Here is a 22771-nt window from a genome sequence, read left to right as displayed (position 1 = left end):
TTAAAAATATGATCCTCTCTTCTGCCTTGCAAATTGAAGCCAGTTTGGTGGCAAGCTCTGCTGTTCTGCTTTCCCGGAGCTCCCAAGCACCAGATGGTGCTGCATTCAGCACAGAGCAGCCCTGCTCGTACCCACCTGAGGCAGAGAAGTACCGCGGCTGCCCCTGGTGCACGCCAAGCGACAGGCTGTCCTCCTCAGCTGCCAGTGGAGCCTCGAGCCCCAGGTGGCGGCTGGCCCGGCCTCTCTTCAGCTTCTGGATGGTGTTGCCCATGATGGAGGGGTCGCTGAGGAGGTCTGGCCAGCTGAGCAGCGCCTCGCTGGAGGGCCACCGCACAAGGCTGCGGGAGGACAGAGCGTGGTGTGCAGTTAGGAAAGGAAGAAATAATTTGTGGGAGACTAGAAGAAGAAGACAACACTGAGTTCCTACTTGTTCCATCCCCAGGAGCCCGCTTACCTTTTGGAATCCTCCAAGAACAGATCTGTCTTGGTTTGCTCAGAGAAGGCCTGTGGAGGAAGAGGAGGCGTTTCAGGGACGTGACACCGGCTGCTGCCTGGCCAGAACAGCAGCTATGCAGAGACAAAAGGCTGTGGCTCTCCCCACCACCAGTGCTGTCCGGTGGCACGAGTGCCTTAGTCCTGGCACTGACGGTGGTGGATGCAGCTGTGTGGGTGCAGGAGAGCCCACAGAGACACCTGCACGGCTTGCAGGCACGAAGCAGCTTACCTCTGCCCGCAGCCCAGGGAAGGTGGGGAAGGAGCTGTCGAGGATGGAGGAGTCCAGGTAGTTGTCGATCTCCAGGGACTGCTGGTCGGAGTGAGTCAGCGTGTGGTTGATGGAGACCTGCAGGAGGCAGGAGGGCTTGAGCAGAACCAGGAGGGGCAGAGGTGGCAATGTGCCTGGTGGGGCTGAGAACAGGCACGTCCTTCCCTGCCTTGGGCACTGCCCCACAGCCCAGGACCCTCTGGGCTGTGCCCCCTACAAGTTCCCTAGAAGCTGCAGGGGTTTTACAGTCTCCTGCAGAAGCAGGGAGTGCTCATAGGAAAAAGAAATATCAGACACATTTGCTGCTCATCAGTCACTGAGCAGCTGGCTGCAGTACTTAATGAGGCCGTTAATTGTGTGTAACTAGTCATTAAATCCCCAGCTAATCCTTCCACAGCTGCCTAACCACAGCTCTGTTCAGAGAGCTGAGTTTGTACCCAGGGCAGGTATTTCATTAGGAATGCTCGACTGAGCTGCTCTCAAGCTCCTACCGAAGCAGCAGAGGGTTGTACCTTTCAGTGGCATCTGGGTACTTATCACCTACCAAAATCAAGATGAAGTGCCTAAATAGAAGCCACTATCACCCAGCAAATGTGCATGACAGTGACCTGTTCCCCTAAATAAAGCCAGGGGCTGCTCCCTGCTCAACAGGGGGGCAGAGCCCTGCATCGTCCCAGGCTGTGGCCATGAGGCAGGGCAGTGCAGAAGGGCAGCAGGGAGACAACCCGCTGAAGAAGTGATGTACCACCAAGGGCAGAACACTGCCCCAGATGAGCAAACCTGATGAGCACACCCATTTGGGCAGCCAGCAGCTACTCTTTTCCTTTTTTACTCTTTTAATTTTTTACTCTTTTTAATTACCTTGCCACGAGCCATCCGGAAGAGAAATAAAATGACCAAGTAGAGAGGGTAGACCACCACGCTGGACACCAGACCAACAGCCACGGTGTCCACATTGACAGGCACCAGGTTGGAAATGGCTCCGTTGCTGGAGAGAACCGAGAGAGATCAGAGATGGGCGTTAGCAGGAGCACTCGGAGCTGCCAGCCAAGCAGAGAGCAAGAAAGAAGAGCACAACTGGGCATTTCAGGACTGCTGGGAAAGAAATGGGCACAGGCTAACAGATGGCACGGCAAAACTGGGCAAGGGGAAAAGCTGATCAGGCTCTCCTTGGTCCTCCATGCCCCATGTCCTGATCCCAAATCCTTTGCGAGGGGAAGGGCAGGCTGCAGGCCACAAGCAAGGCAGCTGTTTGCAGGAGACATCAGGTCTGTCCTGCCCTGCCTAAGGGGAAGCACAGGAGGGGCTCTGAGGAGTTAAGAGACCAGCTGGAGCACTGAGGGCACAGCGCACCTGAGGTGTACGTTCCCCACCATGCCGTACCACACGGCATTGGCACAGAGGAAGAGGAAGACGAGGAGGGAGCAGCAGGTGGCCCTCTGGACACGGGTGAAGCGGCTGCGAGGCGGGCGGTCCCACATGGACAGCCAGACGTGCTTCTCGAAGAAGCCTCGCTGCAGCTCTGCTATGAAGATCCGGGAGAAGCTCCTCAGCTCCGTCTCACCTGAGCACAAAGAGAGGCTTTCAGGGTCAGCTGCACAGGAGAGGGTGCCCAGCTGGGGCTGGCACAGTCCCCCCTTGCAGGTTGATATTCAGAGTATCCCCACTGCACCTATGCTGACCTTTTTGCAAAGCTGGATCCCAGCCATGCCTTGTCCTCTAGCACAAAACACCCAGCAAGGCATTTGGCTGTGCAAATCATCAGTGCATTGAGATTGTAGCCGTGTGCAGGCTCTACGGTCTCTCTACAGTCTCCTGCACAAGCCCTTCCTCGGTGCAAGGAGTGCTGCCACCCTGCCCAGCCTCCCTGCCCTGCGCCCAGGAGCCGAGCACTCACTGGCAGCATAAACCTCTTTCTCCACCATGCCATCGTTCTCTTCGCTCTCCACGGACAGCCAGTCGTTCACCAGGAAGAAGTAGCTCTTGCTGCTCTGCAGGTCCCGGACGATGACGTGCTGCAGGTACCACGAGGGGCTGAGTCCTAAGGGTGAAGGGATAAAGAGATGTGTTTCAGGGCAGGCACTCCCCGTGTGAACCCCTGATGCCTGACGGCAGCCTCAGCCCCCACGCCTGCTCCTGTCCCACCTTTGTTGTCGTGCCAGATGCGGATGCGCCAGATGCTGCCCAGGTTCCGCTCCGTGGCGATCTGAAACACGTCGAGGCTGTTGCGGTGGAAGGCGTTTTCCCCATCCAGGTGTCTGTGCCCACTTTTGTTGTCCACGCCGTACAGGGCGATCCCCACGTGCGCTGTGGTACCTGGCAGGGTTAACGGGGCTCGGTTAGGGAAGTTCCCCCAAGGTGGAGCCGTTCCCAGCCCTGCCTTCCTGCCAGGGACACGGGGCCGGGTGTCTTGGCCCTTCAGAGGGGCCACCTGGGGACCTGGGAGGCAGAAATGCCCTCGGCAGCTGTCCCACACCCCGGGGTGGTGTTACACAGCCTGCAGGGCAGCTGCTCAGACTGATCCTTGGCATCCTCGTGGTTTTCCACTTTGGAGGGGACTGAATCTGAAATTCCTTGATTTGCTAACACCCTACTGGGAGGAGACGTTTATTCTGGATGTTTCTTCCATCAGACAGTCAGAAGACTTGTTTGCTTTGACTTCTCTCTGGTACCCGTTGCCAGATGCTCCCTGGTCCACCTGCTCAACCTGGGCGGTCCTTGGGGTGACTTTGGACCAAAACTGCTCCCAGTTAAACCAGTGGCTACGCTAAGATCACTGGGAGCATGCCTCCAGCAGTGACACGGTGGCATCCTACCTCCATTTTGCTCAGAGCTCCCACATCCCAGCTCCCTGCATTTCCAGGCCTGCGATGATATTTCTGGCAGCTCGAGCTACAAACCCAGCCCCAGGTCAGAAAGCCAGGCTTTCTGCCTTCACGCTGCTAGGAAAGATTGGGAGGGGAGAACAAAGTGATGGATGGAGGTGGAAAGCAAAACGATCAGTCTGCAGTGCCCACAAGGCCTGGATGCTTCTGCAGGAAAGGATCAACAGGAGCTCCAGCAGCCAGGCACAACGGCTGCCTCCTCCTGCAGGCGTTTCTGTACCCTACAGCAAGAGGTGACTCTTTTTTTCTCCTGCTCCATCATCAAACACACAAAAACATCTGAATGTTGTGGGTAAGCCCTGAGCTGACTGCTCGGTGCTCCTTCAAACAACAGCTGGGCTCTGGGCCCTGCCAGGGAACATTTGGTGCGGGATGCCCCGAGGGGAGCTCTCAGGGAGCTGCACAGATGTCACCCTAGCAGTCAAGCACGGGAGGAGACTGTGTGCTGACCTGATCCTCTGCCCCAGCCAGTTTTCACCAGGATCTCGTATTTATACAGCCCGTTCTTGCCGCAGAAGGGAATCACCCCGACGCGGTTGATGTCAATCATGTCCAGCTTGTGCACAATCAGCGCGGCCACCGAGTAGGTCACAAAGCAGACGGCGCACGTCAGCAGAACGATGTAGTTGAGGCCCGGGCCTGGAGCCTGGAAGAAAAGAACTAAGCTGAAAAATGCTCTCTTTCCTCAGGAGGACCCCGCTGTTCCCCAGGGGCTCTGCTGCCTCCTTGCTGGCTATGAACATCACTCGCAGCACCACGTGCAAACAGAGACCTGTTCCTGCTCACACTGTGCTCAGAGCTCATGTGCTGGCAGCAGCCAGCCCCAGCTCACTGCAGCAGCTGCAGGGAGCTCTCTGCTCCCACCTATGGCACAGCAACAGAGCTGGAAGGAGCCCCAGTGTTCCCAGGAGCCAGGGAGCAGCTGGCAGGTGCAAACTCTCTGGGACCAAACAGTGCTGTGACAGCTGGGAGGAGCATTTGGCGTCTCACAAAAGAGGTGAGCACACTGCGAGGTATTAAGACTGGGGAATAAAGCCAGCTGCAAGTGTCTGCTTTCAGCATCAGCAGCCAGGACTCACGACCAGGGGACACAGCCCCTCTGTGCTTGGCTGCAGCTCCTGAAGGCATGCAGGTACGGATGCTGGTCTGCCAGCCACCACCCAGCCCCAACGTGAACGCCAGCAGGAGCCCAAGACGTCACACAGCCTCTGCTTTGTTCTACTCACAGGGAAGATGAACTGGACAGAGTTTGGGGGCACAAAGAGGCTGGCCCCGAAGGCGGTGAGGTGCTGGGTTAAGCAGACGGCCTGGTCTGGCCTGGTCTCCTCGAGTGGGACAATGCCTTCTGTCTTCCACCGTCGCTCCTGCTCGCTGAAGTACTGGCACAGGGACGTGTACAGCCCCAGGGTCACCTCCACCGGGGACCAGCTGAAATGGTTGGTGATGTTGAAGTAATACTTCTGGATGGTGTCATCCGTCCTGGAAAGGGCAGGACAGCAAGACATCATTACCCACGGGCTGAAGGGACACAAACCCCAGTCTGACAGATGTGTGCCCACGGAAATCACCCCCCTGCAGGGACAGGTAAGCACACAGGAGGAGAAAGAAAGGCCTGGTGAACGTGGTATAATCTGCACAGCCCTCTGTGCAGAGGTTCTGGGGCTCTACAGACCCCTTGAATTCTTCTCTCTTTGCGTTGTTTCAGTACCTGGGAGCACTGCACTGCCTGTCCCTTCTCTTCTGTGTGCTGGGAGCCTTGCACAGCTCTCCCACCCGCCCTCCCCTCTGTCCCACTGACCCCCACGACTCTTCCAGAGCAACTTCACTTCTTGGCTGGGAGCAGACTCGCTCATCAGGAGGATTAATTCCTCTTTGAACGTGCTGTTACCAAAAGCCATGGAAGTTGTGTCAACTTACACAACAGTGGCTCCACTCCTGCCCCGCCTATTCCCAAGCTGCCTGTCTTTCTTCTCAGATCATGCCTAGGAACGGCTCATAAATAACAGGAGGCATGAACACACACACTCCTGGGAAAGGCAGCAAGTCAGAGACTGAAGTCACAAGAACAACTGCTCTGACAGAAAGGAGAGAGCTTGGCTCCAAACCCCAGTGGCACAGCAGCCCGTGGCAGCCTGGCATTAGCCATGGCAAAGCTCTAAGAATCCCTCGTGCACATCCACGGGACAGCCTGGGGGCGGCAGGGATCAGTAGGGAGGGTGCTCTTACAGCGGCGAGGTGAAGAAGGTGTAGAGCTTGTGGTCATCTCCAGACAGGGCCTCCAGGCTGATTTTCTTCGAGGCAGTGCAGTTGTACTCGTTGGGCTCTGGCTCGTGGTGGAGATAGGCCATGATGAACGGCTCAGGCTCGCTCGCGATGTAATGATCTGCACAGGGAGAGAGAGAGAAAGAACAGAAAGTACTTTATAAACACCAGGGAGAGCTCAACCACGCGGCTGCTGCCAGCAGTGGATGCTCGGGGAGGAGTGTCAGCAACACAGAGCTGGGAGAGATGATTTCCTGCCTGCACTCTGCCTGCAGCTCAGAGGATTCCTGAGCAGGAGGCTCTGGATCCCAGTGTACCTGACCCAGGGACAGGACAAGCTCCCTCTGGTGCTAACACAGCTCACAGGAGCCACGCTTTGCTGGGAAAAACAAAAGGCTTCTCGGTGTCAGAATCCTCAGACAAGGATTGCACCAGGGTTGGATAATGCCCATGACAGCTGCAACCTCAGCAGCACAGTACAGGACCTGCTGTCCCGAGATGTGCTCCCAAACACATCCCCTGACACAGCCGCCCCGTGCCTCCAACCCAGCCCTCCCCGCCCACGGGAAGAAACAGCAAAGAGCACGGGGAGCTGGCTCTGAGCTACCGTTCAGGACTTTGTAGGTGAGCCTGAAGTGCAGTCCTGCTTCTCGGTTGTTGCTCTCCATGGTCACGATGAGGTTCACGGACGTTCTTGCCTCGATGACCTCAGTGCCAGCAGCCAGATTGTCAGCGTCCGTGTTGTTTGACACCATTACGGTGATGGCTTTCTCCGAGTCCAGGCTGCCGATGGGGATCTGCACCCCGTTGTGGGTCTGGAACTCCATGGAGGCCACCTTCGTGGACACGGTGTAGTTGCTGATGTAACCAAAGGGGAACGGGTTGGAGTCCACTTGGAACATGACTTGAATTACGTCGGTCAAGTTGGAAAGGGTGGTGTTGAAAGCCTGGGGGATGGAGAACTGGCAGTTCGGTGTGTTCTCATAGCAAAGCAAGTTAAAGGGATCAGATCTTTTGCCTGTGGCCTTAATTTCTCCCCCCACCAGCTCAAGGGGCTCTTCATTCAGCACGCGAGACTTCATGAGGATGCGCATCAGGCTGGAAGACAGGTTGTAGGCTTTGGGGGCCAGCAGCAGGTTGTGGGAATCAGCAAGCAGTTCCTGGGGCTTGGACTCTTGTGAAACCGTATTGACAAGGTGGATTAAGTCCCCTGTCAGGAGAGAAATGACAGTGCAAAGAGAGGAGCTGGTAAATAGTTGAGTTAACTACTAACATCGAGGTAACATCTGACACCTTCCCAAAACAATCAGACAGTCCTTTCCTTGCTGTTTTCTCACTGTCACTCTGCTCTGCATACAGTGACCTGCCACGCTTGAAGTGTTCAGTAGCCCTGAGCTGAAAATAGAGCTGTCAGCTCTTCCTGCCGTGTCTGGGCTAATCTACACCGTTTGGTGATGAGGACTTAATCACAACAGGCTTTATTTTCCTCCTGTGAAGTGACAGGAACAACAGATTGGGAAACAGCGGAGCGGATAAAACAAACATGTTACTAAGTTTTTGCATTATATATTGAAAAATGGTCAGAAATGTATAATGAACAGTGCAAAGAAGGCGTCTCCGCTTGTAACCAGGTGGGAATTTCCAGTATTCAGGGGTGCCCCAGTAAAGACTGGTACCCTGCTCAGCCTGCAACCAGGAAGGCGAGTATCTGGAAACCATATCTGTTATTCATTCTTTACAAGAATGACAATTCCCTGAAGTACTGCAGAGTTTACTAACAGCTGTCATATTTAAATATCCACAGAGACAGCTGACAAAGCCAGGATAACCCTGGGAAAAGTGCAGGGAGAATAAAGCAATGGGGGTGCCATGCTCCAAATCTCAGACACGATTCCCCAAACATCTCGAAAAGGCACGAGCCAAACCTCTGGTCCAGGCAAAAGCCTGCAGAGCTCCCCTCAGCCTGCTGCTGTCCTGCAGCCCAAGCAGGGAGCTCTGTGCCTACAGCGTGGTCAAATGCCACCACCTGCCATGTGAGCAGAGCCCACCTGTGATGTTGAGAATGTTGTCGGCGATGCCCGTCGGGGTCACGGTGCCCTGGGTCGTTTCCCCCTGCAGAATGGTCATCATGGTCTCCAGCTTGTTCAAGGTCCTCGTCAGGCAGGACTTGCAGACCATCTCCTTGCTCACCACCTGCACAGGGAAACACAGCCTGATTCAGCTGGCTCAGTCCTACAAAGACCCGAGGACATTTGTTCAAACACTGTTTTCGTTCTCCAAGTTATCCCTGCTCTCTCCAGCCCCGAGGAGGTGCCTGCAGAGACCAGGGCTGCTCTGCCCACACTAAGAGGTGCCAAGGTTTTGTGGGTGTCTCCAGAAGCCTTCCACCCACCTCCCCTCATGCTCCCATCTACAGGCAGGCATGCTAAGAGGTGATGGAGGACACATTAGTTTGAAAAGGACCACGAAGGGCAGCATATTCAGATTCCCTGAAGTTTGGCTGTAAGGACCAAGCACGTCTCCTGGCATTGCAACTCACGGATCACCCCTTTAGGGCCGCACACTGCTCCTACAGAAATCACCCAGGAGGAGCTGCACAGGATTCCTCCACACGCTCAACTGTCTTCAATGGCAGCAAGGTCTGGCCCTAACTGAATCCACTTCGGTGTCCAAGTACTCCTGGAAACTGTGGGAGGGATCCTGCCACTCAGGCATGATGGATGTCCCTCCCTCCGCTCCCAGACGTGTCCAAGAAACAGAATGTTCCAGCCACGGCCTGCAGCTCCCAGCACTCTCAAGGGCTGGATGGGAGGGACCGAGGCAACACATGGAAGCTGTTACCACAGGCCAGTTCCTAGCTCTTATTCATCTTTTTCTTTTAATCATCACAGGATTCAGACGTGATTCACCATATGTTTTGGTGAAGAATTAAAACAGTGTCTGCAGGTCTAGAATTCCCCTGGTTTTGCTTCTATTTGTAAGCTACGAGAAGCTAGGATGTACTCTGTATGACAGCGAGACAGACTGAGATATCGAGGACATCAGGAAAAAAGAACCCACTAAGAAGAATGAGATTCTTTTTTTCCCCTCCAGGAGAAATTTATTCTTATTTTTCCTCTCTCCTGTAGGAAAAATTAAAAGTATCAGCACTGATTGACACTGCTACAGGAAAGTAAATTTGTGATCTCTGTGCTGCTCTGAACCATTTGGGAAATTCTGTATTACTATTTTTATAAGCTTTTTATTCCAATCCAGAGCACAAGCTAATCCTAGAACATCACCTTTTCTCATTGAACAAAAATTCTATTTCTAGAGTTGAGCTTCCACAGCGAGATCAAGTCACAAGGCAAGGGCATGGGTGAGAGACACAAACAAAGCACCGGCATCAGAACGGGGCGTGCTGAACCCCAAATCCCTGAACAAGGATGAACAGACAGAAGTGATTTTTGAGGCTTATAGATGTTGAAGCTGAGGAAGCAGCAGCAGACCAGGCGCTCTGTGGGTGGGATGCAGTAGTCTGTCCGTGATTTCAGTGAGAGCCTGTTCCCAGTGAGCACGGTTGCTGACCTGGCTGGGGGGCGATGAGCAGCCAAGGTCAGGGTACCTGACTCCAGCCCCGAGAAGGAAAGATTGGGAGGGCGGGGAAGCAACAGCATGCCAGAGCAGCCTGGCTGACCACCAAAACCCTAGTGCGTTATATAACTGGGCTCTCTTCCCTTTTGCCCATCTGACAAAACACACAATACCACTCCTCAATCCAACAGGCAGCAGCCCCAGCACCAGGGAGCAGAAACTGCTGGCTGGCCAGGGAAAACAGCGCTTCCAGTCAACAGCAGAGCAAAGAAGTGCTTCTCATCTTGTACAGGGCTGGAAGCAACATCAGCCCTTGGCTTTGGCCCCTGGCTCAAGGCAGGTCCGTCTCTGCTTGTGTTACTCCTGGTGGAGCCCTGCCTGTCCTTGGAGATGCTGTGCATCCCTCAGCAACTTATTCCAGTGCCTCTCTAACCTGCTGGGGCCCTTCCTACAGTCTCCATCTGCTAGTTAAGGATCCCTCTTGCAAGCAAGCTGCCACAGCAAGGCTGGTATGGAAAAGCACAGAGTTCCTAGGTGAACTTCCAGCACATGAATGCATCATTTTAAACTTGCCTGCTAGATCGGGGCAGAGCTGACAATGGTTAGGACATCTCCACTGAAACCCTAATGATGTCAGCAAGTGGCACCTGTCCTCGTGTGGTGTGTGTGGGACAGAGAGGGGCAGGGAAGCAGAACAAGAATTGAATTGCTCCTAAGCTGCACCTGAAGGGCAGCAGGTGGGAGGAGGTGGTGACGAAGTACGTACCGTGCACTGAGCCAGCGCTGCTGAGATCTGCTGGATGTCATCCACCGTGTTCACGTTCAGCGAGTTCAGGGTTTCTGTGATGTTGTTGCGGGTCCAGGTCCGCAGCTCAAACTCGTTCCCAGTCTCAGGCTCCAGAAGCTCCGTCCGCTCATACTGAGGGGATCAAAGCAGGCAGTGAGGGAACGCACCGGGCTGCTTCAGTGATGAGCTGTGCTGCAGGCACCTCTCCTGCATTCTACACCTTCTCCCCGCCTGTTCTTCTCCCCTCTCATGAGCTGGGTTTTCAGCAGAACTTTCTCAATTTCACCTGTGTGCACTCAGCAACTCACTTAACACCCTCACATGGGACAGCTTGGCAGCACACCAGTGAGCAGTCCCTGTCCAGCTCAGCACAGTGCCTGTGCTCGTGGGCATCACCCCTGCCTGGTGCACAGGCATGCAGCAGGCTATTTTTGGGGGAAAAAGCACGACTATAGACCAAAATTCCTACCCTGCCTACAGAGACACACGGAAGGACTGGGTCCTACTTTAGACAGGAGTGAAAGCAAAAGCTGCCAGGAGGATGATGCTCCTACATCATAGATCAAGAGCCTCTTGTGCAGCCTGAAGAGCTTTCTAGCTCAGCAGTCAGGACAAGGAGGTCTCTGTAGCACCCAGACAGCACCTGAGCAGCTACCAGGAGTTTCCAGGCCTGCTGTGATGGAGCGAGGTGGCTTCACAGGAAGCATGGGGCAGATGGGGAAATTTGGGCCAAGATTCCTGCTTTTAAATTCAGCGTTTAGACTTGAGTTTTTCCTCTCAACTGCTAACCGATCTGAACATGACAGCCGAACAGGGGATGCCCAGGCCATTGCCTTCCCTGGGACCCCTGCTTTATTTTACAGCCCCTCAGCTTTCTCTGGTCATCGTGTGTCTGGAGACTGTTACTCTCTTTTTGATGCATGGAAATCACTCCAGCCCCGCTCCCACCATGCACGTATGCTGATTTACACGGAAAACTGTAACATTAGTCACTTCCCTACATCGCTGTGGAAAACCTGGCCAAAGAACATTACTGGAGATCGCAAGGGCTTCCGGAGGCCCCTCTTGGGCAGAGTGCTGCTTTACCTCATTTAAGATGGTGATGAGGGCCAGCGAGTACTCAATGACCTGCTGAGGGTCCCCCTGCTTCACTAAGCCCTGGAGCACGGTGTCGGTTTGATTGTAGAGCCAGTAGGAGAGGCTGGGGAAGCCCCTGGGTAAGCCGATTTCCATGGAGCTGCCGAAGAAAAGAGGCATTTGGTTGAAGAGCGTGCTGTGAAACGGGGCTGGGGGCAGAACGGGGAGCTGGGAAGGAAGGTAAGGGGGGAGCAGGTGGTTAAACAACAGCGAGAGCATTGCTAACGCCTGCCCTGGTGCCCAGTTTGCACCAGGATGTAGGAACTTCGGGGACCTGAGCCTGCTCCCTCTGTGGGCACACACAGGTGCGCTGAGCCCAGAGGAGGAAATCCAGGTTTGATGTGACGGAGCGTAAAGGGCTTACAAACAGGAGCAGAGTGCTGGGAGGAGCTGCGCTGCTTTTGGCACCATTCCCCGGGGCCTGAGGAACAGCTGGGTCACAGATTGTCCTCCCCAGGCACCGCAGGGCCGTGTGCTCCCCCCGGGGGGCTGGGACCGCACGGACAGTGCGGAGAGCTGCAAATCGGCCCAGAGCAGGCACAGAGCTGGGGCAGGAGGCACTGAGACCCCTTTGGGATGCTCCCCCAAGACCCAGGGGCACTCGTTGCCTGCATGGAGCACACTGGAAGCCAAGGGGTGTTTGGAGAAGGGCTAACTGGGATTTTAAGGTGCTGGCCCTGCTGAGACTGGAGCTGCAACACCTTCCACCCTGTTCCAGTGCTCGTGCTCCCCACCTCAGCTACACGGCACCTCCCTGGCTCGCAGCAGCAGGCCACCAGGCCTCCTGCAGCACCACTGCTTGCTGCTGCCACTTCTCCTTCAGCAGCTCTTGATGCACAGAAGGGGGCAGAGCACAGAGCATTAGAGACCTTCTGAAAAAGTGACACCGTGCCTTCAAAGCAAAATGTCAGCAGGAAATTAAGAGGGGAGTCAGGGGAGCCGTTAAGTGCTGGGAAAAAAGTCTCCCCCTTGGGAGACGATCCACAAAGACTGGAGCTCTCTGTGGCTGCAGTGCCTCACTTCTGCTAAATCTCCCTTTGCCTTTCTGCAGGGGCCTTGTCCAGGAGGAGAACATTTCACCAGGATGTGACACCCAGGAGCCTCAGCCAGACCCCGGCACGGTGCGCAGCCCCAGAGCAGCCTCCCCCCAGCCTTACCGGTTAACGGCCACCACGGTGGCACCCAGCTGGTCCTGGACGAGGACTGACACGGACACCACGAAGCCGCTCTCCTGGAAGCCTGGGGGCAGGAAGGCGCTGTGCTCGGCACGGCTGCCCTTGTACACGCAGAACTCGTGGTAGTGCCCGGCGCGGCGGCGCGACGCCAGCAGGATGTACACCAGGGGGTCGTCCACGTTTTCCGTGTCCCGCCAGCCTGCGAACAAACCCAAAAAGAGGTGACTGGGGGGGGAGGGCACTGGGGAGATGTCACCACCCTGGAGCCCACAGTTGGGGCAGCTTAAGAATTCCAGCAGGCCGGATGATGTTCTCAGGGCTGCAATGCAAAGGTTTGACACTTTTCCTGATGTTTAGGGGTTTCTGCGTGGGTGTTTGTATCCTGTAACATTTGAACGGGTCTGTGAAGAGCTCCCAGATAAAATAAAAATGAGAATAGAGCAGCACTCATCCAAGGTCACAGTTTCTGCACCAATCCTGCAAAATTTTACACTAGACAGAGCTTGGTGCAGCCCTCAGGCAGTTCAACATTTTAGGAACAAATGGCTCTAGGACAGAACCTGCATAAAAGTTTCCCTGAAGCTCCTGGATAATACAGGGAATGTTGTGGGGCTGGGCAGTGTGGAAATCCGCTGCACTTCTGCCAGTAAGCACCAGCGAAGAACTGGGAGGACCTGGCTCTGCCAGGGCTCACTGCACTGGACACAGACCAGCGGGGCTGCGTCCTGAGCATTCCCCTTCAGCTTAAAAACAATCACCCAGAGCTAGAATTCCCACTGCTCCAAAGACGTACTGATTTCATAATTACTCTGGGTAATACTCTGGGTAGCTCGTACCAAAGTCACAGTCACAGCATGTTGAGCACACTTCTGTTTCTCCTCCAGCTTAAAATGCGCTTCGGTGACCAGGCTCCCCAGAACCAGCAGGGCTCGTCATTTCCTCTGCGGCGTGGCTTCCCAGCATTTGTGCACAGAACACATTAATCTCTAACACTAATCATTTGGGGAAATAAGGTTTTCAGAGGCACTTATTCGTTGGCCCAAGGCTATAGGCTGTCAGCCAGGCCGCTTTTCCAAAGCTGGTCTCTTTGTTGCTGTCTCTGCAGCTGGTTGAGAAGGTAACTGCTGATGGGAACATCCAGCCCACATGGAAGAGAAGGCCCCAGTGCTCTGTCTCTACTCTTCCCACGTCTGTGTGACTCAGTTTAGAGCATCTATGTTCTTTTTCCTGCCCCAAAACGCCAGTTTCTTCCATGAGTACTGTCCTGCCCTGGATACTGCCATTCAAATACATGGACTAGGTATAAAAAAAGTGCCTGCCGTGAATTTTAGAGAGCTCCTTAATTTGATCACACAAAACTGCTTGTGGTCCAAGGGGAACAGAAATTTTAAGGTCCACTTCTGAACTCAGGCCTGACCAACAGTGTCCTGGGGCTGGAGGTAGGGAAAAGACAACTTCTGTGAGAATAAGGGCAGCTGGTAACTTACTGAGCAGGAGAAACATTTGCCCACGAAGAACAGAGAGGGCTGGCAAGCGCCCAGCACACTCACCTGTACACTCAAAGTGCACCTTTGCCATCAGTGCCCGGAGCGGTCCTCTGGGAAACAGCCTGCAGGACCCTCCGACGGGAGGCTGGTTGGGCAGCAGGTCAATGGAGGCAAAGCCTTCCTCCCCTGTCGTGAGGTCTGTGATGTGGAGGGTGAAAGTGTACCCCTCCCCGTCCTTCAGCGCCCCTTGCCTCAAGACCAGGTTCATTCCTGTATCGCCAGTGGATGTAGTTCTTTTGTCCAGCACGAGGGACTTGTTTTTAAAGCTGTGCGCTGCCCATCTCTGCGGAGATGAAGAGGGGAAAGACAGGAGAGGTTTTGTTTGAATCTGAAGTTATGCCCCGAAACGTTTTCAGATTGAGTCTCTTATAAAAAGTAACAGATTTCTAGTGGGAGCGTCTGCCAAATTTGCAGTTGATAATTCAGCTTTAGTCTCGTGTGCTACAGCAACAAGAACTGGAACCTTTCCAAAATGTCTGGTGGGAATATTTCCACTGTGAGATCTGCTTTAGTCTCTGGGATTACATCATCCTCCGACAGAATATTTCATAATACAGAATACAAAACACAGGAAATAAATTAAGTACTGGTGGAGTCTCCACGGGATACCATGTTTTATATGCTGTAAGCTGAACGTGTCCTGGATGATTACTGTTAATAGCACAAATGTACAATTGTGATAACAAGAGGATTGCTGAGAGAGCCGGCCAGCAAATGCCATGCAAGTACATGCTCGCCTTGCTGGGAGAAATACAGATTAGCTCTCACAGAGGGACTTCCACTTCCAAGACCTGTTTCATTCAACAGGTTGCAGAGACGCTGCGTAGTGGAATCTGTAATTAAAGGAGAGCATGAGGGACTGAGCAACCTCTGCCTGAACCACCAGAACAGCGTGTGAAATGCCAACCAGCAGGGAGATAAAAGCACTTCACTGATCTGTTACAGGAAAAACGTGGCCTTTGCATAAAAAGGACTGGTCATTCATAGGCTTGGCTTGAAAATAACTCAGCAAGGCCCCCCCTTGGGTAGACATTGATGGAGCACTAACAGGGCACGTGTCCCACAACCTGCAGGCCCACCAGAGCAGCTGTCTCCATCAGGATGCAGCTGGAACAACCTCGGGCAAGGGGAAGCTCAGACAGCTTGCCCGGGGACTCAGTCTTTCCACCCTGACCTCTGGGACTCCCCCGTTCTCCCTGAAGTCTACCAAAAGTGGAGCAACAACCAGCATTTGCGGATGGCTTTACCCCGAGCTTGGAGTCATTGTGACAGTTCTGGCAGGTCCCCTCCAGGTACACGTAGGAGCTCTTGCTGACTTCGTAGACGGACTGAGCCTTGCAGGAAACACACTCCAGGGACACGATAGGGACTCCTCCCCTCTTGATGAACACCTGGGAAAACAAGAGGCTCCGTCAGGAGGTCTGAGAGGCTGGGGGGCAAGAATAGAGACACCTAACCAGCAAGCAGCCACCCCAGCACCTGGTTCTCCAAGCAGGAGTTGCTCTGCACCAGCCCACTCTGTGCTAAGGGGACAGCAGAGAGGGATTTCCAAAGGATCTCAGGTCAGACTTCAGCTACCTCAGTTTTCTTATGCTGGGCGAGGTGAGTTGTTCTGCCACTGATTTTCAAGAGCCACCCAAAGCCAAGCTGGGCCCATCACGGAAATTCTGGGTTTATTTTATTTGCATTTTTCAACACAAATCATTTTCAAAATGCCCCTCTTGTACCCTGTATTGAATTCCCAGTGAGTCCTACTTGCCATTCAGGGTGGGGATGATGCTACCTGAAGCACTTTGCTGTTCTGAGCATCGCAGGACGGCTCTCAGCCCTACAAAAAAGAGATCTGCACTACAGCTTGGAAAAGAGGCGAAGTCTAAATGGAAGGAGGAAAGCCTCCGTTATAACGCAGACCAAACATCTGGTGAGCACCTGCTCCAGGAAGCAACTGCAACTCTCCTTTGTTTTCTGGGGGCCAAACCCCTGGCCCTGTCTCTGCAGCTGTGCAGAGCCTGACCCCGAGGGATCACGCACTTCTGCGGTGCACACAGTGCAGGGCTGTGGGTTCCTGTCCTCGGCACAACAGGGTGCTTAACAGGAAGCTTTTACAGAACAACAGAGAGCTCAGAGCAAGCCAGTGAGCCTGGTGAACTGAGGATGTCCTCTGCAAAGGCAGTGCCTGGTCCCCCCAGGCTGCCTCCCCAGCTCCTGCTCTCATCTACTGAGCTTGGCACCAGCTTGCACCACTGGGCTCTCGAGTGCTGTGAGCATTCCTGGCACAGACAGGAATGAGACAGGAATGGTGGCAAAATTAGCTAAATGCAAGTCCTGCTGTGCATCAAGCGCTCCTTGCTCAGCAGGTGGAAGAACCTCCTTTTCCAGAGAGCAGGGTGTTATTCTGGACTTCTATCTCTGATCTAAGCTGCACATCTCAAGACATCCATCACAGCTCCCCAGAAAAGCACTCCAAGGGAGGAAAGCTTCAGAAGCACCGGTCTCCAGACACGATGGCTGCTGAGCTCTGCCCGGTTCTTTGTCCAAATGCCTTTAATCCCCTAGGAAGCAGGACCATCTAGCAGGGGCCAGAGCCCTCTGCCCTGGCATAATGAATATTCTGAATTCAAATAAAGACAATGGTGAAGACACTGTTTAGTATGGCAGACTTTTAAAAGGGGATAAATATTCCGCAGCATTAAGCCTGAGTGCATTGAAGCTTCATTCATTCCTCCAGTATTTGCAAATTTCCTATGACACTGGAATCATTGTTTTGCGCTCATGCATGGAAACCAGATAGTACGGAATGTCCTTGAAAGACTATCAATTTAATTTTTTTCTTTTTATCCTCCAGCTTTGGTTTAAAACCCAGGCAGTAAGAATTTCCATTTTCAGACTAACTATATCTCTAATTGCCAAACACACCACGATGAATGTTTCTGACATAAACCATAACTGCTGTCGGACTGCAGATGCATTCAGTGTTGGGCTTAATTTGACATAAACAACATGCACTTAAAAACCCTCCCTTAAAAAAACTCAGAAGGAGAGAAGAGAGGAACTGTTGACAGTGAAATTAAGGACCAACTCTTAGGAAGCTCTCTCTGGGTAAAAATCAGGGAAGAGCCTGGAAAGGTGACGTGTGAAGGGCCCGGCACTGCACACAGCAGTGGAACAGCGACTGACCATGGGCTGCTTTGCTGTTCTCTTACAGATCTGCTGCCTCTTGGTCCCAGGAATGGCAGCAGCCCAGGGCTGGGTGACTAACACCAGGCTGCGCAGCGAGACCAACCCCAGCTCCGCAGGAAGGAAGAAGCTCAAAGGGCTTGGCACGACAGGCACAAAGAGCTGCCCAAGGCAGCATAGATGAATATATCACGGAAATACCAGTGTCTGCTCCTGCCAATGACCTGGGTGGGATTGGTTATGGAGCCCCAGCAATGTCCTAATATCTCCTTCCCCTGCACCTCTGATAGTGGAGCCTTCCACAGCCCCTCATGGGACTGGCACTGGCTCTCCACTCAGGCCAGGGAAGGAGACCTTGGGACCTTGGAAACAGAACCTCAGAAGGTTCTAGTTCTTCCTTGGAAGGCTCTAGACAGAACAGAACAGACATCCAGCAGACATCCAGCATGGCTGTGCCCAGCAACGGGCGCAGAAAGGCAGAAAGTGACAGCGTTCTGTGGTACGTACGGTTTGATTCGTTGCCTCGGGACTCATGCCCTCCTTCCAGACAGTGAGGTTGAACGTGTACTCCACATCTGCTTCTAATACAGCTTTGGGAATTGTGACATTTCCTCCCTTGGCACTGAAATTCAGAGAGCACCCTGCAGCCGAGCTCTGCTTGCAAGGAGAAAAGAACTTTCAAACCCTCCTTGGTACGGGTGCACGTCGGGTTAGTCCACAGCCAAAACATTCAGGCCCACACAAAGCCAAATCACTGCCACAGACCTTACTGCGCAACGCCACCGCCGGGGTGGGAGCAACGGGGCGGGGTGTGGGTAATAAGGCACACCATCCTATTCTTCAGGTTAGTAAGAAGTTTTTAAAACACTCCTGTATTTCGTCTGAGTTCCAAATTCTTATTTGATAGCAATTAACTTTTCATGAATTAAAGTTTATAAACATTGCCAAACAACACAAAAAACGTCAAATTGAACTTGAAAGTCTAATCCACACACACTTCACGTTTTTTTTACTTTGTAAAGACAGAAAACAATGATCTTTTACAAGCAAAACAATCCTGCATTCAATTAGAAAAATATTCCCCAGGTGGATCTCCCATGACAATTTGAACGGCAACTCTCCCCTGCCCTTTTACCACTGCAGTGTCAGATCGTTTCAGTGTGCCAGAAGGACAGGCACAGCAACTTGTCTGGGACTACCTCCTTGGGACTTGCCTCCTCTGAAGTCCAACGCTGGCCCCTGCTGCTATCAGAGACCTTTGGACTGTTAATGGAAGAGGGACCAGAGCCCTCAGCTCCTTGGACTGCAATCAGCAGCTCTGTAATTGCTCCAGGTTATGGAAGCAGCTACACTGAAAACATGAAGCAGAGGCCAAGTCCAAAGGAAGCAGCAATGAAAATGCTTCAGCTTCCAGTGCAAATGCTTCTGAAGCACGCAGGGGCATTGTGCAGCCCTGGACCACAGCAGACTGCATCACACAGCTCCTCCCAAAACCTTTGTACCACCACCCTGAGCTGGGAATTGGGCAATCTTTGCAACCCCCCTTCCTGAGCAGCTTTGTCAAAGGTCCTGACAAAAGCTCCCCTTGCCACCATTTCAACCCAGACACTAGCTCATACAGTGGAGCTGACGTGGAGCTGGAGCTCCCGAATTATCACCCTCTGTGGCTGTGCAAAAATGTTCTCTTACCTTGGAGGAGAACGTACAAGACCACTGGTAAAACAGCGGAGTCTGTTCACCATCTTCCAAGTTCGGGTCGTAGGACTTCTCCCCATCCAAAATTAAGTCCTGAGTGTTGGACCACACGCGGTATGAGCCCCCATCAATGATTGGGACCAGTTTACTTGGTATCATGGTCACGTTGGCAAAGATGCTTTTGGACAGTGGGGTATCTCCAAAGGAGACGATGAAGACGAAGCAGTAGTTGCCGACTTCCAGGGCAAGCTTTGGTATAACCAGCTGCGGCCTGTTCACATCTACGTTGGGCAGATGGATCCTGCTGGCCTCGTCCAGGCTCAGGCAGCTGGGTGCCCGGTATATCTCCCACAGGTGCTCCGTCTGGTACTTGATGCACCCCCGCAGGTCAAGCTGTGCCTCGAGGTAGTTCCTCTGGGACCGCTTCATCACGACTTGAGGGGGCAAGGCCAGCTCCACCTCTGGCTCCTCACACTCCAGAACTCTGACGGTCACGGTGAGGCGGGCCGTGAGGAAGCTGATGAGATTGGTGGCGTTCACCTCCACCAGGTAATCCCCAGGGCTCAGGTAAGAATAGTTGGCCACCGCGACCCTGGTGGTTTGGGTGGAAGAGCCGTCCCCAAACGTCCACAGGAACTCCACACCCCTGGCACTGGGCACCACCACGGCCTCGAACAGCGCTGTCCTGTTGACAAAGGCATTGGAGGCGGTGAGGGAGACGTGGACTATCGGGTCCTGGACCTGGATCGTTCTGGTGATATTGACACCTCCCAAGTCGTTGAAGGCACGGAGGTAAATCTCAAGCAGCCCGGCAGCTTCTGGAGTGTAGGAAACGCTCTCTCCTGCCATGGTGACCACGGAGCGGCCCTGCTCTTTCCAGAGGGAGAACTGCCAGGAGAAGGAGACGCGGGAGCCGCTCCCCACCTGGGCGCTGAAGCTCTTCTCCGTGCCCGTGGGCACGCCTCGCTCGCAGCAGTTCAGGAGCCTGACATCACGGACAGCCTCCAGGACGGAGATGAGCACCTGGGCGTGAGCGATGCTGATTTGGTTCTGCACGGTCACGGTCACCAAGTAATCGCCGCTCTTGGTGAACTCATGCGTGTACCTGGACCCGTTGAGCACCACGGAGTAGTCCCCACTTATGCTCACCAAGTAACTCACTGAGGTCCCCGACACCATCCTGATGATGAAGGTGACCTGTTCTCCTGGCTCCACCACCTTCTTGCTGGCAAGCACTTCCAGTCCTTGAATCCTGTCCAGCACGGAGATATTCCTGCTGGCCAGAGCCCAGCTGATGTCATTTGATGCATTCAGATAGACGGTATAAAAGCCTGCTGTGGGGAACGTGACTGCCACGGACTGGCCTGTCAACGTGCCGTTTGGCACCTCCCAAAGCCACGTCACTTCAGTACCCTTCTGCAGCTCCCCCTCGAAGACCACGGTGGAGCCTGAAGAGACATACCTACAGTCCAGTTCCGCAGTGCCTATACTCAGCCCCTCTATGACCTCCTCCACACAGACATAAATTGTTGCATTGGTCGAATCCAGCTTGTTTTCTGCTCCAACGATGACCTCCATAGCTCCAGGGCTTTGGAAGGAGTGTATAATGAAGGGTTCAGTTGTGACGGGAGAGAAGCCATCCTCCAGGTACCAAACGTAGGTAATACCAGTGCCGCTGGTTATGGTGGCACTTATATTAACAGAGGCATTAATAGCAACAGGGTTGGGGAAGGCATAAGGCTTTAAAAGACCAAGGCTTTCGATGAATTCCAGTGTCTTGTTAGCAGTTGCACATCCCAGCATGTTCGTGGCTTTCAGATAGACAGTGTAGTTCCCAGCTTCTAGGATGTTCAAGGAAAAGGTTTTCCCAGTAAATGTCTGCACAGCATGGCCATCTTTTTGGGCTACCCAGCTGTACGAGATGTTTGTCCCCTCTCTCACCACTGCATGCAGATGGAGCGTTTTGTTTGTTGGGAAGTAGACATCCTCCACCAGGTCACTGCTAGCCACCTGCAGGCCTTCGATCTGTTCCAGGACGTAGACGTAGATGCTGTCCTGCAACGAGCTGATCTCGTTCTCTGCTGTCACAATGACATTGAACGTGCCCACGGAGCGGAAGGTGTAGGAAATTGTGGAGGAGCCTTGGATGGGAGTGCACCGGTCACAGAGGATCCAAGAGTAGCGGATGGCACTGCCAGCTACCAGCGTGGACACAAAGCTCACCGAGCCGTTTAACGGCACCACAGTCCTGCTGGCATTGATGGTAATCCCCTGAAGCCGCCGTTTCACTGTGACCTCAATCCTGGTCTCATTGGAGCTCACGTCATTCCGGCCTGTCACACCAATAGTGTAATGGCCTGTGTTGTTGTAGGAGTGGGTGGTGATTTGGCCAGGCTGGGTAGTGCCATCTCCAAAGTCCCAGAAGTAATTCACTTTGGTCCCATTCATGCTGGCAGAGAACAGGTAGATCTGGTTCAGCTCCAACACCCTCGTCCCATTATATTCAATCTTTGCTACCCCAACGGGTTCCTGGACTTCCACAAATGCCGTATCGTTATTGAAAGAGACGTTGTTGGAGACAGTCACTGTGACCAGGAAGACCCCTGTGTTCTTGTAGGTGTAGGTGACTTCAGTCCCACTCGACCTCGTGGACTCATTGTTTCCAAAATCCCAGCGGTAGCGGTACTGGTAGGGGGGCATGGCACTGACCTGGAAGCTGCTCTCCTCACCAAGCCTCACAAACTGCTTGGGAGGGAGAAGCGTGACGTTGACTATCTCGGGCTCCACGCAGACACTGGTGAAATAATGAGCCTTGTTAAACCTGCTGGAGAGGGTCAGGGAGAGGAGGAACGTCCCGCTCCGGGTGAAGTTGTGCATCACTACAGGGTCCCCGCTGACCGTGACGTTGGATGAGCCATCTCCAAAGGTCCAATCGAAGATGTATTCATCAGGATTCCCCGTCACGTACGCAGTGAGCTGCACATCTGGATGCTCAAGGATGCAAGAAGTAGGGTCTATTCTGAGCACTTCCAAGACAAATATCCGAACAGGAACGCTCTGGGAGACAGAGTTCACAGGATTCACAGCTGTCACGTTCACGGTGCAGTTGATGTCCTTTGTGTACACGTGCTCGACCACTGGCACCTGGCTTCTCAGCACCGTCCCGTCCCCCATATCAAATATCCAGGTGATACTGTCCCCTGTCTGCACCGAAGCATTAACAGTTACCGCTGCACCCAGCTCTGCTGCCTCATCTACAGAAACACTGAGCCCCGTTATCTCTTCAAACACCTGGTAACACTCGACGGTCTCCACACTGCTTATGGTGTTGTTCACGGACACCGTGATGTTGTAGACCCCTCTTCTGGAGTAGCTGTAGGTCACCGTAGGCTGGCTCACTGTCAACAGCGAGGAGCCGTCCCCGAAGTCCCAGGTGTACCAGACACCGTAAGGGGATGGCAGTGCAGTAGCTCTGAAGGTGACCGGACGGCTCACAACCAAAACATCTTCCTCTGCTTCCATCTTCACATCAATCAGGTAACTGTGGATGTGAACTGGGACCGAGTGGGTGAGGTTCTCAAACTGGTTTGATACTTGAACCATCAGAGCGTATTCACCTGCAGAGGAAGAGAGCAGAAAAATAAGGCAAGCTGCTAGAGACTTCCATTTCCTCTGGCAGTTTGCTCAAGAACAAGCAAGCCATTTTATTTGAAGACACCTTGTGACCCCCCCAACAAATACATCTGAGTCCCTTCTTCCACAGAGAACCA

At 53.6% G+C, this 22771-nt stretch overlaps 1 protein-coding gene across 1 annotated transcript in view; it reads right to left on the bottom strand.

Moving 5' to 3' along the window:
* Positions 1-22771, bottom strand: part of PKD1 (polycystin 1, transient receptor potential channel interacting) — a 48306-nt gene that overhangs the window by 8124 nt on the left and 17411 nt on the right. The window contains exons 15-33 of the mRNA XM_032197737.1: positions 18996-22618; positions 17814-17960; positions 15377-15520; positions 14133-14412; positions 12565-12781; positions 11357-11507; positions 10250-10402; positions 7959-8103; positions 6518-7120; positions 5875-6031; positions 4875-5127; positions 4099-4294; positions 2909-3079; positions 2661-2804; positions 2117-2327; positions 1625-1751; positions 725-841; positions 455-504; positions 136-338 (exon numbers count right to left, since the gene is read on the bottom strand). Of these exons, the coding sequence (XP_032053628.1) occupies positions 136-338; positions 455-504; positions 725-841; positions 1625-1751; positions 2117-2327; positions 2661-2804; positions 2909-3079; positions 4099-4294; positions 4875-5127; positions 5875-6031; positions 6518-7120; positions 7959-8103; positions 10250-10402; positions 11357-11507; positions 12565-12781; positions 14133-14412; positions 15377-15520; positions 17814-17960; positions 18996-22618 (7092 nt within the window). The remainder of the gene's footprint in view (positions 1-135; positions 339-454; positions 505-724; positions 842-1624; positions 1752-2116; positions 2328-2660; positions 2805-2908; positions 3080-4098; positions 4295-4874; positions 5128-5874; positions 6032-6517; positions 7121-7958; positions 8104-10249; positions 10403-11356; positions 11508-12564; positions 12782-14132; positions 14413-15376; positions 15521-17813; positions 17961-18995; positions 22619-22771) is intronic.

Source organism: Aythya fuligula, chromosome 15, assembly GCF_009819795.1.
Source record: "Aythya fuligula isolate bAytFul2 chromosome 15, bAytFul2.pri, whole genome shotgun sequence".
Lineage (NCBI taxonomy): Eukaryota > Metazoa > Chordata > Aves > Anseriformes > Anatidae > Aythya > Aythya fuligula.
The sequence above is the reverse complement of the archived record's forward strand: the minus strand, read 5'-3'. Positions and strand labels throughout refer to the sequence as shown.